The 18,057-nt window shown below is 40.3% G+C and overlaps 1 protein-coding gene across 3 annotated transcripts in view; it reads right to left on the bottom strand.

The window, feature by feature from the left end:
• LOC110524941 (protein Shroom3) overlaps window positions 1-12,755 on the bottom strand; it is a 163,012-nt gene extending 150,257 nt beyond the window's left edge. For 2 of the 3 annotated variants that reach the window (XM_036976675.1, XM_036976676.1), the window contains exon 1: window positions 11,838-12,755. In XM_036976675.1, the coding sequence (XP_036832570.1) occupies window positions 11,838-11,981 (144 nt within the window). In that variant the 5' untranslated portion in view covers window positions 11,982-12,755. The remainder of the gene's footprint in view (window positions 1-11,837) is intronic. The other variant, XM_036976674.1, reaches the window with a different exon arrangement.
• Window positions 12,756-18,057: the final 5,302 nt, after the last annotated feature.

The raw sequence follows: 18,057 nt of genomic DNA on the forward strand, positions 1-18,057 counted from the left end.
CGTGCAGAGTCTCAATTTGGTGTTTGTCCCATTTTGTGAAGTCTTGGTTGGTGAGCGGACCCCAGACCTCACAACCATAAAGGGCAATGGGCTCTATGACTGATTCAAGTATTTTTAGCCAAATCCTAATTGGTATGTTGAAATTTATGTTTCTTTTGATGGCATAGAATGCCCTTCTTGCCTTGTCTCTCAGATCGTTCACAGCTTTGTGGAAGTTACCTGTGGCGCTGATGTTTAGGCCAAGGTATGTATAGTTTTTTGTGTGCTCTAGGGCAACAGTGTCTAGATGGAATTTGTATTTGTGGTCCTGGTGACTGGACCTTTTTTGGAACACCATTATTTTGGTCTTACTGAGATTTACTGTCAGGGCCCAGGTCTGACAGAATCTGTGCATAAGATCTAGGTGCTGCTGTAGGCCCTCCTTGGTTGGTGACAGAAGCACCAGATCATCGGCAAACAGCAGACATTTGACTTCGGATTCTAGCAGGGGGAGGCCGGGTGCTGCAGACTTTTCTAGTGCCCGCGCCAATTCGTTGATATATATGTTGAAGAGGGTGGGGCTTAAACTGCATCCCTGTCTAACCCCACGACCCTGTGTGAAGAAATGTGTGTGTTTTTTGCCAATTTTAACCGCACACTTGTTGTTTGTGTACATGGATTTTATAATGTCGTATGTTTTACCCCCAACACCACTTTCCATCAGTTTGTATAGCAGACCCTCATGCCAGATTGAGTCGAAGGCTTTTTTGAAATCAACAAAGCATGAGAAGACTTTGCCTTTGTTTTGGTTTGTTTGGTTGTCAATTAGGGTGTGCAGGGTGAATACATGGTCTGTTGTACGGTAATTTGGTAAAAAGCCAATTTGACATTTGCTCAGTACATTGTTTTCATTGAGGAAATGTACGAGTCTGCTGTTAATAATAATGCAGAGGATTTTCCACCCCCCCTCTCTCTGCCCCCCCTCTCTCTCCACTCCCCTCTCTATCCGCTTCCCTCTCTCTCCGCCCCCTCTCTCTGCCCCCCCTCTCTCTCCGCTCCCCTCTCTCTCCACCCCCCCTCTCTCCATCCCTCTCTCTCTCTCCACCCCTCTCTCACACCGATTAAGGTGTTAAAATGTCCTAATAATTCAAAAGATTGCTCAGAAAACCAGGTGTTTTTAAATCAGCGGTATGCTTACTTAAATGTTGACCATGCGTCGATTAAGATAAGCAGGGAAAGGTGTTTACATGACTAATGCCGTACGCGGTCTACAGCCATGAAACAGGTAAATATCAAATTATTACTGTGCATGTAAAGTCTCTCTCTCTCTCTCTCTCTCTCTGCCCCCTCTCTCTCTCTCTCTCTCTGCCCTCTCTCTTTCTCTCTCTCTCTCTCTCCATCCCTCTCTCTCTCTCTCTCTCTCTCTCTCCATCCCTCTCTCTCTGCCCTCTCTCTCTGCCCTCTCTCTCTCTCTCTCTCTCCATCCCTCTCTCTCTGCCCTCTCTCTCTCTCTCTCCATCCCTCTCTCTCTGCCCTCTCTCTCTCTCTCTCCATCCCTCTCTCTCTGCCCTCTCTCTCTCTCTCTCTCTCCATCCCTCTCTCTCTGCCCTCTCTCTCTCTCTCTCCATCCCTCTCTCTCTGCCCTCTCTCTCTCTCTCTCCATCCCTCTCTCTCTGCCCTCTCTCTCTCTCTCTCCATCCCTCTCTCGCTGCCCTCTCTCTCTCTCTCTCTGGCTTTATAAGAGGTTGTTTAAGGGCTGGGGTAGTCTGGTTTCTAAAGATTCTCAGGATAGGCCTGTCTATTATAGCCTGGTTTCTAAAGATTCTCAGGATAGGCCTGTCTATTATAGCCTGGTTTCTAAAGATACTCAGGATAGGCCTGTCTATTATAGCCTGGTTTCTAAAGATTCTCAGGATAGGCCTGTCTATTATAGCCTGGTTTCTAAAGATTCTCTGGGTAGGCCTGTCTATTATAGCCTGGCTTCTAAATATTCTATAGATATTTAGCTTGGTTTCTAAAGATTATCAGGACTACCATGCCCTGCTCTCTGACCTATCCTACACCAGACTACCATGCCCTGTCTCTGACCTATCCTACACCAGACTACCATGCCCTGTCTCTGACCTATCCTACACCAGACTACCATGCCCTGTCTCTGACCTATCCTACACCAGACTACCATGCCATGTCTCTGACCTATCCTACACCAGACTACCATGCCCTGTCTCTGACCTATCCTACACCAGACTACCATGCCCTGCTCTCTGACCTATCCTACACCAGACTACCATGCCCTGTCTCTGACCTATCCTACACCAGACTACCATGCCCTGTCTCTGACCTATCCTACACCAGACTACCATGCCCTGCTCTCTGACCTATCCTACACCAGACTACCATGCCCTGTCTCTGACCTATCCTACACCAGACTACCATGCCCTGTCTCTGACCTATCTTACACCAGACTACCATGCCCTGTCTCTGACCTATCCTACACCAGACTACCATTCCCTGCTCTCTGACCTATCCTACACCAGACTACCATGCCCTGCTCTCTGGTCCTGTCTCTGGTCCTGTCTCTGGTTCTATCTCTGGTTCTGTCTCTGGTCCTGTTATGATTCTGTCTCTGGGTTCCCCCGGGGATCTCTGCAGTGTGACCACCGGTGGAAGCATGTCTTTGTGTAGAACTGGTACACCCACCCACCTCTCCCAGCCCGCCACGGCCCCACCCACCCACCTCTCCCAGCCCGCCACGGCCCCACCCACCCACCTCTCCCTACACAATACATCGACAATACACCACACCATACATAGACAATACACCACACCATACATAGACAATACACTACACCATACATAGAAAATACACTACACAATACACTACACAATACATAGACAATACAATACATAGTTCACCCTTCACTACAAAACACAATACACACTGAAAACTACACACCACAACACACAATAAGCTCTACACAATACAATACACACTACACTACATTATACACGCTACAATACACACAACACAATACACTACACAATACACACTACACACTACAATACACACTACACTACACACTAGACTACACAATACACTACACAATACACACTACGCAATACATACTATACAATACACTACACACTACATTCCACACTACACTATACAGTACACAACACAATGCACTACACACTACATAACACACAGCATAATACAATACACCACACTACATAATACAAAACTACCTACGTACACTACACAATACAATTCAATACATAATACACAACACAATACACTACCGGTCAAAAGTTTTAGAACACCTACTCATTAAAATGTTTTTATTTGTACTATTGTCTACATTGTAGAATAATAGTGAAGACATCAAAACTGTGAAATAACACATATGGAATCATGTAGTAACCAAAAAAAGTGTTAAACAAATCCAAATGTATGTTATATTTGAGATTCTTCAAATAGCCACCCTTTGCCTTGATGGCAGCTTTGTATACTCTTGGCATTCCCTCAATCAGCTTCACCTAGAATGCTTTTCCAATAGTCTTGAAGGAGTTCCCACATATGCTGGGCACTTGTTGGCTGCTTTTCCTTCTCTCTGTGGCCCAACTCATCCCAAACCATCTCAATCGGGTTGAGGTCAGGGGATTGTGGCGGCCAGGTCATCTGATGCAGCACTCCATCACTCTCCTTCTTGGTCAAATAGCCCTTAAACAGCCTGGAGGTTTGTTGGGTCATTATCCCGTTGAAAAACAAATAATAGTCCCACTAAGCCCAAACCAGATGGGAGGCTGTATCTCTGCAGAATGCTGTGGTAGCCATGCTGGTTAAGTGTGCCTTGAATTCTAAATAAATCACAGACAGTGTCATCAGCAAAGCACCCCCACACCATAACACCTCCTCCATGCTTCACGGTGGGAAATACACATGCGGAGATCATCCGTTCACCTACTCTGTGTCTCACAAAGACACGGTGGTTGGAACCAAAAATCTCAAATTTGGACTCCAGAACAAATTTCCACTGGTCTAATGTCCATTGCTCGTGTTTCTTGGCCCAAGCACGTCTCTTCTTCTTACCTCATGATGCTGGTTGAGAGAATGCCAAGAGTGTACAAAGGCAAAGGGTGGCTACTTTGAAGAATCTCAAATATAAAATATATTTTGATTTGTTTAACACTTTTTTGGTTACTATATGATTCCATATGTGTTATTTCATAGTTTTGACGTCTTCACTATTTATCTACAATGTAGAAAATAGTACAAATAAATAAAAAAAAACTTGAATGTGTAGTTGTTATAATACACTACACAACACACCACATCATACACTACACTACACTACATACTACATAATACACTGCACTACATAATGCATAATACACTACATAATACATTACATACTACACTACACACTACATAATACACTACATACTACACAATACACAACACACCACATAATACACTACACTACACTACACAACACTACACACCACATCATACACTATACTACACAATACACCACATTACACCACATAATACACTACACACTACACTACATACTACATAATACACTGAATTACATAATGCATAATACACTACATAATACATTACATACTACACAATACACTACACAATACACTACATACTACATAATACACTACATACTACACAATACACTACATAATAAACTAGATACTACACAATACACTACATACTACACAATACACTACATACTACACAATACACTACATACTACATAATACACTACATACTACACAATACACTACATAATAAACTAGATACTACACAATACACTACATACTGCATAATACACTACATACTACATAATACACCACACTACATACTACACTACACAACATAATACACTACACTACATAATACACTACATACTACACAATACACAATACACTACATACTACACAATACACTACATACTACATAATACATTACATACTACATAATGCACCACACTACATACTACACAATATACTACATACTACACAATACACTACATACTACATAATACACTACATACTACATAATACATTACATACTACACAATACATGCAATAATACACTAGATGCTACATAATACACTACATAATAAACTACATACTACACAATACACTACATAATACACTACATACTACACAATACACTACATACTACATAATACACTACATACTACACAATACACTACATACTACATAATACATTACATACTACATAATACACCACACTACATACTACACAATACACTACATACTACATAATACACTACATAATACATTACATACTACACAATACACGCAATAATACACTATATACTACATAATACACTATATACTACATAATACACTACATACTACATAATACACAGCACTACACAATGCATAATACACTACACAATACACTACATACTATATAATACACTACATACTACATAATACACTACATACTACATAATACACTACATAATACACTACATACTACATAATACACTACACTACATACTACATAATACACTGCACTACACAATGCATAATACACTACACAATACACTATATACTACATAATACACTACATAATACACTACATAATACACAATACACTACATACTACATAATACACTACACTACATAATACACTACATAATACACTACATACTACACAATACACTACACTACATACTACATAATACACTACATACTACATAATACACCACACTACATACTACACTACATAATACACTACACTACATAATACACTACATACTACATAATACACTACATACTACACAATACACACAATAATACACTAGATACTACATAATACTCTATACACTACATAATACACTACATACTACACAATTCACTACATACTACATAATACACTACATACTACACAATACACTACATACTACACAATACACTACACTACATAATACACAATACACTACATAATACACTACATACTACATAATACACTACACTACATAATACACAATACACTGCATAATACACTACATACTACACAATACACTATATACTACATAATACACTACACTACATAATGCATAATACACTACATACTACACCACACTACATACTACACTATATACTACATAATACACTACACTACATAATGCATAATACACTACATACTACACCACACTACATACTACACTATATACTACATAATACACCACACTACATAATGCACAATACACTATATACTACATAATACACTACACTACATAATGCATAATACACTACATAATGCACCTCATAATACATTACATACTACACAATACACTACACACTACATAATACACTACATAATACATTACATACTACACAATACACTATACACTACATAATACACTACATAATACATTACATACTACACAATACACTATATACTACATAATACACTACACTACATAATGCATAATACACTACATACTACATAATACACCACACTACATACTACACTATATACTACATAATACACTACACTACATAATGCATAATATACACTGAGATATTTAGCACCAGCCAAATTGCTAGTTGGCCACCTTAAAACTGACTGGAGCTTTTCATTTTACCGTCGTAGCCGCCGTGTTTACTGTTGAGTCATCAGCGTACATGGACACACACAGGCTATATTCAAGATTAGTGGAGGGTCATTAGTAAAAACAGAAAACAATAATAGCCCTAGCCGGCTGCCCTGTGGTACACCACACTTCCATTAAAGAAACCCTCTTGTGTTCTATTAGACAGGCAACTCTCAATCCACGATAGAGGATGAAAATACATAACACCTACATTTTTTTAGAGTTAGGTTATGAGTTAAATAAAAGTTATATATATATATATATATATATATATATATATGTATATATATTTTTTTTAATGATCAATGATATCATAAGTTGCACTGAAGTCAAACTAAACAGATCCACAATCTTTTTATTAATACATTTATTTCAGCCAATCATCAGTCATTTGTGTCAGTGCCAAGCATGTTTTGCGTACCCTTCCCTATAAGCATGCTGAAAGTCCGTTGCCAATTTGTTTTCTGTAAAATAACATTGTATTTGGTCAAACACCATTTTTCCCCAAAGTTTGCAAAGCGCCGGTAACAGGTTGATGGGTTGGCTGTTCGAACCATTAAAGGGTGCTGAACTATTCTTGGCCAGCGGAATGACCTTTGCCTCTACTCCAGGGCTGAGGGCACACACACTATCTTTCATAAATGCTTAAACATATTTTCATAAGTACTGTGTCAGGCTGTTCCTCATTACATTATCAGAACAACAACAAAAAAGTCACATCTTCCACATAGGAATCATCGCAAAATCTCTTTGTATGATCGCTTTCACAACTATTTTAAGGTCTAATCTTTGGAAATTTTGTTTTTCCTCTACATTATGATCACTGTGTCTGATGTGTGTGGAAACTGCTTTAAAACACCTTTCTGCAGCATAAGATGTGATCAATACAGGTACCAGGAAGTGTAATGTAATTATGCGTTAAATATATTAGGGGGGGGGGGGGGGGGGACCAATATCATCCTTCCTGCTGCATCAAACACACAGAAACATTGCAGGATTTAATCAGTGTTTTCTTCCTGAGAGAGGTGGAGTATTATACGGAAACACCCAAGGCAGAACTGTCACTCCAGAGAACATGCTTCCACTGCTCCCAGAGTCCAACCATTCCAGCCGATGCTTGGCATTGTGCATGGTGATCTTAGGCTTGTGTGCGGCTGCTTGGCCATGGAAACCCATTTCATGAAGCTCCCGACTAACAGTTATTGTGCTGACGTTGCCTCCAGAGGCAGTTTGGAACTCGGTAGTGAGTGTTGCAACCGACGACAGAGGATTTTTTTTACACGCTACATGCTTCAGCACTCGCCGGGTCCCGTTCTGTGAGCTTGAGTGGTCTACCACTTCACGGCTGAGCCGTTGTTGCTCCTAGACGTTTCCACTTCATAACAGTACTTACAGTTGATGGGGCAGCTCTAACAGGGCAGAAATTTGACAAACTGACTTGATGGAAACATGACATCGTATGACGGTGCCACATTGAAAGTCACTGAGTTCTTCAGTACGGGCCATTCTACTGCCAATGTTTGTCTATGGAGATTGCATGGCTGTGTGCTTGATTTTATACACCTGTCAGCAACGGGTTACATTAATGGATAGCCAGGGGCACACTCCAACACCATTTACAAAATAAGCATGTGTGTTTAGTGAGTGTCAGATCAGAAGCAGTAGGGATGAGGGATGTTCTCTTGATAAATTACTTTTTTATACAGTACCAGTCAAAAGTTACTACTCATTCCAGGGTTTTTCTTTATTGTACCGTTTTCTACATTGTAGAATAATAGTGAAGACGTCAACACTATGAAATAACACACACGAACCACACATGCAGAGATCATTCGTTCACCTACTCTGCGTCTCACAAAGACACGGCGGTTGAAACCAAAAATGTCAAATTTGGACTCCAGACCACCGGTCTAATGTCCATTGCTCATGTTTCTTGGCCCAAGCAAGTCTCTTCTTCTTATTGATTTCCTTTAGTAGTTGTTTCATTGCAACAATTCCACCATGAAGGCCTGATTCACACAGTCTCCTCTGAACAGTTGATTTTGAGATGTGTCTGTTACTTAAACTCTGTGAAGCATTTATTTGGCCTACAATTTCTGAGGCTGGTAACTCTAATGATCTTATCCTCTGCAGCAGAGGTAACTCTGGGTCTTCCTTTCCTGTGGCGGTCCTCATGAGAGCCAGTTTCATTATAGCGCTTGATGGTTTTTGTGACTGCACTTGAAGAAACTTTCAAAGTTCTTGAAATGTTCTATATTGACTGACCTTCATGTCTTAAAGTAATGATGGACTGTCGTTTCCCTTTGCTTATTTGAGCTGTTCTTGCCATAATATGGACTTGGTCTTTTACCAAATAGGGCTATCTTCTGTATACCCCCATACCTTGTCACAACACAACTGATTGGCTCAAATGCATTAAGGAAATAAATTTCACAAATGAACCTTTAACAAGGAACACATGTTAATTGAAATGCATTCCAGGTGACTGGTTGAGAGAAGCTGGTTGAGAGAATGCCAAAGTTGTCATCAAGGCAAAGGGTGGCTACTTTGAAGAATCTCAAATATAAAATATATTTTGATTTGTCTAACACTTTTTTGGTTACTACATGATTCCATATGTGTTATTTCATAGTTTTGTTGTCTTCACTATTATTCTACAATGTAGAACATTTTACAAATAAAGAAAAACCCTTGAATGAGTAGGTGTGTCCAAACATTTGACTGGTACTGTATTAGCAAAGACTAGATTAAATTGAGAAAAGTATGATGGGTGAAAATATGATCACTTGATGAGAGGAATGCAAGGATCTGAGCTCAAGCTTTTTTTTTCTCTACTTTCTCAAATCATCAATCAACTAAGAGCATCGTCCAGGCATAAAGGACTACACTTCCCATTATTCCCTACAACTGAATCTCTGAAAGATGGTTGACTGCTGGTGACTTTTCTAACAATCCGACCTGAGCATATTTTTGTCAGAACAGCGATATGCCACCTTCTATTTTGAGATACGGAACTACAACAAATTGTTTTGTAATTATTATTATTATTATTATTATTATTTTCAACGCAGACAGATTATTTTCGATCAAATTCTAGTTGCATCATGCAGCTCATATACGTTTTAATTTCTAAGACATTCTAAGGTTTGTATCATTCACAACTAAAGTTGCCAAATAACTCTAAATCTAGCGTATAGGACCTGTTTCAAATGATCACCTTATACACTCCGGAAGGGGAAGAATATCCTTTCTATTTTACTCAGCTAAGTTCAATTATATTCTTCTTTACTACAAAATCATATAATATTATATAATGTCATGGGACTTATAAGCCTATCTTGTCAGCTAAATGAACAATCCTACAGCCCATGGCATGGAGCCTAGCCAGATAACATAGGACAAGTCATATTCTGTTCTTCTGAAATAAATTTTCTTCGTATCATAATGTTTCTTTAGACCTGACTGAAACAAAGAATGGATTTATTGTGATGCTGTAAATCCAATTAATTTATTCAACTTTTTAAAATGTTGATGTTACAAAGGCTCATCGTTCTTCATTAATAGTCAGTTACCGTGAGACTGGCAGCCATGACCACCACAGTCCTGTTCAGAACTATCGCTATCAAGACTCTGAAGATGAGCAAGTATGGGTGATGGGTGGTGTGTGTGTGTGTGTGTACAGTATTCATGGACTTCCAAATATTTGATTTGTTCTCAAGAGTGTAAAGAAAATGTGAATGAAATATATGATGTAATGTAAAACACAGTGAAAGGCCTTCAGCTAGTTGTTATTACTAACAGTAGTAATGTAAAGTATAGTGAAAGGCCTTCAGCTAGTTGTTATTCCTAACAGTAGTAATGTAAAGTATAGTGAAAGGCCTTCAGCTAGTTGTTATTCCTAACAGTAGTAATGTAAAGTATAGTGAAAGGCCTTCAGCTAGTTGTTATTACTAACAGTAGTAATGTAAAGCACAGTGAAAGGCCTTCAGATAGTTGTTATTACTAACAGTAGTAATGTAAAACACAGTGAAAGGCCTTCAGCTAGTTGTTATTCCTAACAGTAGTAATGTAAAGCACAGTGAAAGGCCTTCAGATAGTTGTTATTACTAACAGTAGTCTACACATATAAAAGCATATGGAGCCGATCATGAGACCTCAGATTTCTGGTGCAGACAAAAGCATGGCAGCGAGAGGTTTGGGCAGCGAGAAGTTTAGGCAGCAGGTAAGGACACAAATGTTTGTGTCCTTACCTTGACAGCAGTCAATGGACAAAGAGACTGCAATCTAATATTTGGTTACCCACTGTCATCAGCCATTCATATTAGTATTTCCTATGCAGAGCATTCCCACCAACCTTCTCAGTGTTTCTGCCATTTGCCTGTCTCCCCATCTAATTTCATTACTGTCTGAATAAAGTTTCAAACCATCTGAAAAAACATGTTTAAAAAAAATATTAGCATAGTTTTAAATTTCACCCCCCCCCCCCCCCCCCCCCCCACAAAAAAAATGTCAAAGTCGTCAAATTGTTTGTGTTCATTTAATGGTCAAAGCATTCTGAATACCCCTGACCTGTGTTCCCCCCTCCCTGGTCATAAGCCTAAACCATGTAAAAAAAAAATAATACATAGAATTGCAGGAAAATAGCTTTAAAAATGATTTTTTTTTTTTTTTTTTAATGGGGGAGGACCCACAGTCCCCCCTTCTAGGCAAAATCTCACTCCAAGCTTTCATCAACAGTTGGCAGCCCTGCTCCTACTAACTGTAAACCTACTCTTGATGAGGCACACGGAAAAACATCTGACCGCGGGTGAGTTCTAGACATGATTTGTCTGTCGCAACATGTACTGCAGATCAAATACAATCGGAAATCAAAAATTGCTCAATTCCTCTTCTATGAAATAAACACATTGTAACACGACTCTGTAAACAGACACATTGTAACGCTGTAGCAACGTCACAGTCCTTCCTTCCACCTAGCCTGGGGGTAGTAACAATGTTGCCCTTGGGGACTTTTCACTTAATCCCAATTATGACAGCTGTGTTCATAGGCCTGATATTACAAAGTAGCAATTTGGGGGGAAGGGTGGATGGGGAGGGAGCGTGCACTAGTTCTAGTTTAGATCCCGGAAATATGGATATCGTCCATGGATATGTATATAAGTAAACTCAGCTAGGGGTGCAACTGACATAGACATAGAACTGTCTTACCTTCGAGACGATCAACTCTTCTCCATGTTCAAGACCTCCTTTGAGCTGAAAGCCCCAGGGCGCCCCACCCAGGAGTCGAGCCTCCAGAAACAGCGTCTTTCCTCGGTGTGTGACTGTACTGTAGCTGGGGAGACTGCTATCCATAATCACTAGCACTGCCGAGGAAGCCTGGTCCTGGTGGCTCGGGTCCTATTCAGTCCACCAGACCCACAGCAGAGGGGAAATGATTTCGAAAAGATTGAATAAATGATTTGTTATATTTTCCTTTTCTTATTAAAGTCTTCTGCAGCGCATACCGAGAGGGGCATGTCCACTCCTATCAGACAGGCTAAATCATTTCCTAACACTACCGAATCTTAGTCAGCGAATGAAACATGGTTTGCCTTCTCTCTCTCGCCGCAGTCTGTCTGTTGAAACAATTTAACTTCGTTCCAACAGTCAACAACAAGTGGTGAAAATGAAACGCTAAACAAACATAACATTAAATGGATGGAACAAACGAAAAAAACATGTTAACTTTAAATGGATTTTGCAGAAATCCCGTGGATAGCTTCACTTCTGATCGTTGGTCAGCCCTCTCCCTCTTACGACTTCATTTTAGCATCACAATAGAATTTGCTACAATCCACTGGGCTGGGAGAAAGGCGAGCGCTCTTCTCTCCTCGGCGAGCTGGTTGCAGCGGGATCAGGTCAATTTGCCCCGTCAGAAAAAAAAACTTTTTGCGCACTAGACACTTGATTCACCTACTTTCTCTAAAAGTTCCACCTTGATTGCCGATAGATTGAGAATATGGACGTACTCAACAGGATAACATTTGAATCAATATTGTTCCCTTGATGCGGTTCAGCATCCCCAGTCCAGTTCCATAGATGCAAAGTGTTGATAATATACTGCAGCAAGGAGAACGGCAAATAAGGTTTTGCCTCCCCCTCCTCGCCACTAGTATTTTGCCAGCAGCACAAATGAGGACGCCATGTTCGTATGGTAATGAAGAAACCTTCTAAATAAAAGTCCAAATTTCTAAATATTGCTATGTGGATAGTTCACTCAAATGTATATTGAATTTTAATCAATGGCCACTTGTATTGTGCGAACAAGCTAAAGTGGACTGTTCTCTATGCTACCGCACAGCAAGCGGCACCAGTGTGCCAAGTCTAGGTCCAAGAGGCTTCTAGACTGCTTTTACCCCCAAGCCATAAGACTCCTGAACAGCTAATCAAATGGCTACCCAGACCCCTCTTTTACACTGCTGCTACTCTCTGTTAATAATCTATGCATAGTCACTTTAACTCTACCTACTTGTCCATATTACCTCAATTACCTCGACTAACCGGTGTCCCCGCACATTGACTCTGTACCCGGTGCATTGCCCCCCCCCCCCCCCCCCCCCCCCCCCCCCCCCCCTTTACACCACTGCTACTCTCTGTTGTTATCATCTATGCGTAGTAATTTTAATAACTCTACCTACATGTACATATTAATTAGTTGTTACTTTTTTATTTCTTATTGTTATCTGTATTTTTTGAAACTGCATTGTTGGTTAGGGGCTCGTAAGTAAGCATTTCACTGTAAGGTTGTATATTCAGCGCATGTGACTCCTGTCCAATTTTCCTGTCACGCTAAGCATTCAAATTGTAACAAGTACTTTTGGGTGTCTGGGAAAATGTATGGAGTTAAAAGTACATGATTTTCTTTAGGAATGTAGCGAAGTAAAAGTAAAAGTTGTCAGAAATATAAATAGTACAGTACAGAACGGTGAACAATAGGTGGCATTTTGAGCGTGTGATAATTATAACCATAAATATGCAACATGTAATTAGTAGCAGTACTTGTATTACATCTTAAAATGATGGATTCCTTAAGCCAGTATGAAAGAGAATAAAAAGGAAACACTACTTCCACATCAGAAATACCTGACATTACACTATCTGGCAATGCATGGGGCTTGTAGTGGACGTGACACTAAACTAGGAATTTTCTCACCGGTGCCTCCATTTTAGAAAACAGTCAGACGTTCGTAGTTGTGGTGTTTACGTGTGCTTATTCTCTAAAGGCAGTCTTATTAGAGGGCAATGCCAATGCGTTTTGTCACAATGGCATGTTTTATATCAGTTAGAAAGAAAAAATTATGACGGAATTCCATTTTTAAAACTACAGAAAATGCCTTTTGCTGACCTTAATGTGATAATCACCACGTCTCTGTGTTGTGCATTATCTTTCAATCTTGTCTGTGTTATGCATTATCTTTCAATCTTGTCTGTGTTGTGCATTATCTTTCAATCTTGTCTGTGTTATGAATTATCTTTCAATCTTGTCTGTGTTGTCCATTATCTTTCAATCTTGTCTGTGTTATGCATTATATTTCAATCTTGTCTGTGTTATGCATTATCTTTCAATCTTGTCTGTGTTGTCCATTATATTTCAATCTTGTCTGTGTTATGCATTATCTTTCAATCTTGTCTGTGTTGTCCATTATCTTTCAATCTTGTCTGTGTTGTGCATTATCTTTCAATCTTGTCTGTGTTATGCATTATCTTTCAATCTTGTCTGTGTTATGCATTATCTTTCAATCTTGTCTGTGTTATTGGTCTACTTGGTCTTTACAGTACACTGCTAACCCGGATAGAAAAGCAACACATAGAGGCCTAACTACATACATAACTACAAGCCGGGATGTGTTCCACGTACAGTCTATTACAGAGTATTGCATTAGGAGCTGTGGAGAGGGCAGAATGAAAAGCCAGCACCTTGTGACACAGTCCCCCTCCAAAACGAACCATATTTGGTTAGTAGAGACCCTACTGAGTGTTTCTCACCCCACTTTAGCTGAGACAGATAGAAAAGTTTTCCCTACAAGCCAATAAGTATCCAATATACCGTGTATTGCATTGCAGTGAATGGAGTGGGTAGAGTAAGGAGGCAGCTGTATTAAATCCATTGCCCAGCACAGGAGACCCATTTAAATTTTGCAGACTCTACAGAGTAAATCCAATAACATATATTTGTATTTTAATAAAAGTGTATTTCTTTAAATATAGCCTACACAATCGCATTCATCATACAAGTACTTGTGTAAACTTTCAAAAATAAATGCTGAAATAAATAACACAATATGTTGTTTTTTTTAATTACGTAAAATTAACAAAACAATTGTACTGCACTGGAGGTAAAAAAAAAATATATATATATTCCCAGTTTAGCATGAATTTGCAGGGGGACTCTTATTTAATAAAAATAAATACGCGATCGTTCTGCCGGCATAATATCCTGCTGCTAGGAGAACGGTAATCTCCTCTCAGTCAATGATTGAAGTAGGGTAGTGCGCATGTGCTGAGAGGAGTAGTCTACGGTCGTCACTAGTTACCACAGCAACAAAGTCATAAGCCCCGCCCATTTCTACAATTTCTCGTTTTAAAATGTAATATTATATCTAACCTCAATCACTTTGTGATTGTGATAACTAGTGGAAAGCGTAGCCTACCCGGCCCGCTTCTTAAAAATTCAAACTGCCGAGATGGTACAGAAATCAAATTACATACGTGCTTTAGTTTATTCAACACCGTGAAATTTATTTTTTTAAACTATCCTGACACACATACTGGAAGCGCAAACACAGCATCCATCCCACGCCATCATTGTGTTTGTGTTGTGGCTAAATGTCTATTGATTGCGTTATCGAAATTCAAAATCAGGGGTGAATAACAGAATATGAATTTACCGCGTTTGTATTTTGTTTTAAGTTGTATTAAATCGTATTAGTCCTGTGTACATGATAGGTATGGTATACATCGTACCAACTTGCAGGTGCCCTGCAGGTTCCTTCTGGACAATACAACAATAAGAAAATAATACAAGATAAGAATATGAACATGAAGTAAATGGCAGTAGAATATAATCAATATTTTAGCATCAGTAGAATACAGGAAGGAACTATTTACAGTCCAATATTTGCAGATGTATTGGGGAAGGGGGGGTAGGGGGGGGGGGGGGGGTAGACCTATGACTAAATCCAACAGGCTTTTTACACTGGGCACACACTAGTTGAATCTACGTTGTTTCCACATTATTTCAGTGAAATTAAGTTAAACCAACGTGTAATAGACATTGAATTGACGTCTGTGCCCAGTAGGTCACTGACCTGTAGGTCACTGACCAGGTCACTGACCTGACTCAACTCCAGCCACTTTAATAATGGGAATTGATGGGAAATGATGTAAATATATCACTACCCACTTTAAACAATGCTACCTTATATAATGTTACTTACCCTACATTATTCATCTCATATAAATACGTATATACTGTACTCTATATCATCGACTGCATCCTTATGTAATACATGTATCACTAGCCACTTTAACTATGCCACTTTGTTTACATACTCACCTCATGTATATACTGTACTCGATACCATCTACTGTATCCTGCCTATGCTGCTCTGTACCATCACTCATTCATATATCCTTATGTACATATTCTTTACACTGTGTATAAGACAGTAGTTTTGGTATTGTTAGTTAGATTACTTGTTGGTTATTACTGCACTGTCGGAACTAGAAGCACAAGCATTTCGCTACACCCGCATTAACATCTGCTAACCATGTGTATGTGACAAATAAAAATAAAATTTGATTTGATAGGTTATGTGGTTCCTTATAAGTGTAAGGACACCTGTTGAGAGTATTAGAGTGAGCTGGTATTAAAGGAGTAGTCTGGATAGATGTGACACCTTACCTGACATTAGCAAAGCTCTTTAACAAAAAGAAAAACTACATACTAGGTTTTCTCAAATTTTCAGGTTTGTCCCTGTCTTCTTTATGTCAGTCAGACGTGTACTGGTTAGATGACCACCGTGTTGGTTAGGCTTTCACAGTTCACACACGTTGCACCAGTTTCCAACTAAGAGGGAGTGTGTTTACACTAATCTGCATTCCTTTGTTACTGTGTTGAAATGGAGGAAATGAATCAGCTATAAACCAATTGCCTCACCTCTCACACTGAGATGTAGATAACCAATCAGTCTGACAGAAAATAAAGATATTCTATTCTATTCTACAATTAGACTCTATTATAATTACATTATTCTTGGGTAGACCAACACAGGGCTTGCTACGACTCTCAGTGTCTACAAAAAAAGGCCTCTGTCTGCTTGTCAATGTTACTGTATTGATGCAATAAGTCAGCATGGAGATGCTATTGAAAGTGTCTGTGGTTGTGTTGACGAACTGTGGTGATAAACACCCATCTTCGTCCGCTGTTTTAATGAACACCGTAGAGGCCTTCCTGGCTCCTGTTCAGACCAATGAGGTCACCGGGTCCTGGTACAGTCAGGAATGTTTTCTAACTGTGAGCTGCTCGATTTTGTAGTGGGAGGGTTCTCACATTGTCTGAACACAAGTTCCTCTATCCATGGAACCCGGAGTCAATTTTGAAGTGTGTTTGGGGGATGGGGATGGGGGGGGGGGGGGCATGTGTGTGTGTGTGTACATTTGTGTGCATGTGTGGCAGGAGGGAGGTTATGTGGTGTATATTTAAGATGGCTTACAGGATGTTTGGTAGGTGAGATTACCCCTGATGGACCCCTGATGGATCCCTGATGGATCCCTGATGGACCCCTGATGGACCCCTGATGGACCCCTGATGGATCCCTGATGGACCCCTGATGGACCGCTGATAGGCCCCTGATGGGCCTCTGGTGGGCCCCTGATGGATCCCTGATGGACCCCTGATGGACCCCTGATAGACCCCTGATGGACCCCTGATGGACCGCTGATGGGCCCCTGATGAACCCCTGATGGACCCCTGATGGGCCCCTGGTGGGCCCCTGGTGGGTCTCTGATGGACCCCTGATGGACCCCTGATGGATCCCTGATGGACCCCTGATGGGCCCCTGGTGGGCCCCGGATTGACCCCTGATGGACCCCTGGTGGGCCCCTAGTGGACCCCTTATGGGCCCCTGATGGACCCCTGGTGGGCCCCTAGTGGACCCCTTATGGGCCCCTGATGGACCCCTGATGGATCCCTGATGGGCCCCTGATGGACCCCTGATGGACCCCTGGTGGATCCCTGATGGACCCCTGATGGGCCCCTGATGGACCCCTGATGGACCCCTGGTGGATCCCTGATGATTTGTGCCCTCCAACAACAGACATGTCATCAGTAGCCTATACAAGCTAATAGCGAATGGCGGAAGAGGTTCGTGAGGCTACGTTTTTAATA

Source organism: Oncorhynchus mykiss, chromosome 5, assembly GCF_013265735.2.
Source record: "Oncorhynchus mykiss isolate Arlee chromosome 5, USDA_OmykA_1.1, whole genome shotgun sequence".
NCBI classification, from domain to species: Eukaryota; Metazoa; Chordata; class Actinopteri; order Salmoniformes; family Salmonidae; genus Oncorhynchus; species Oncorhynchus mykiss.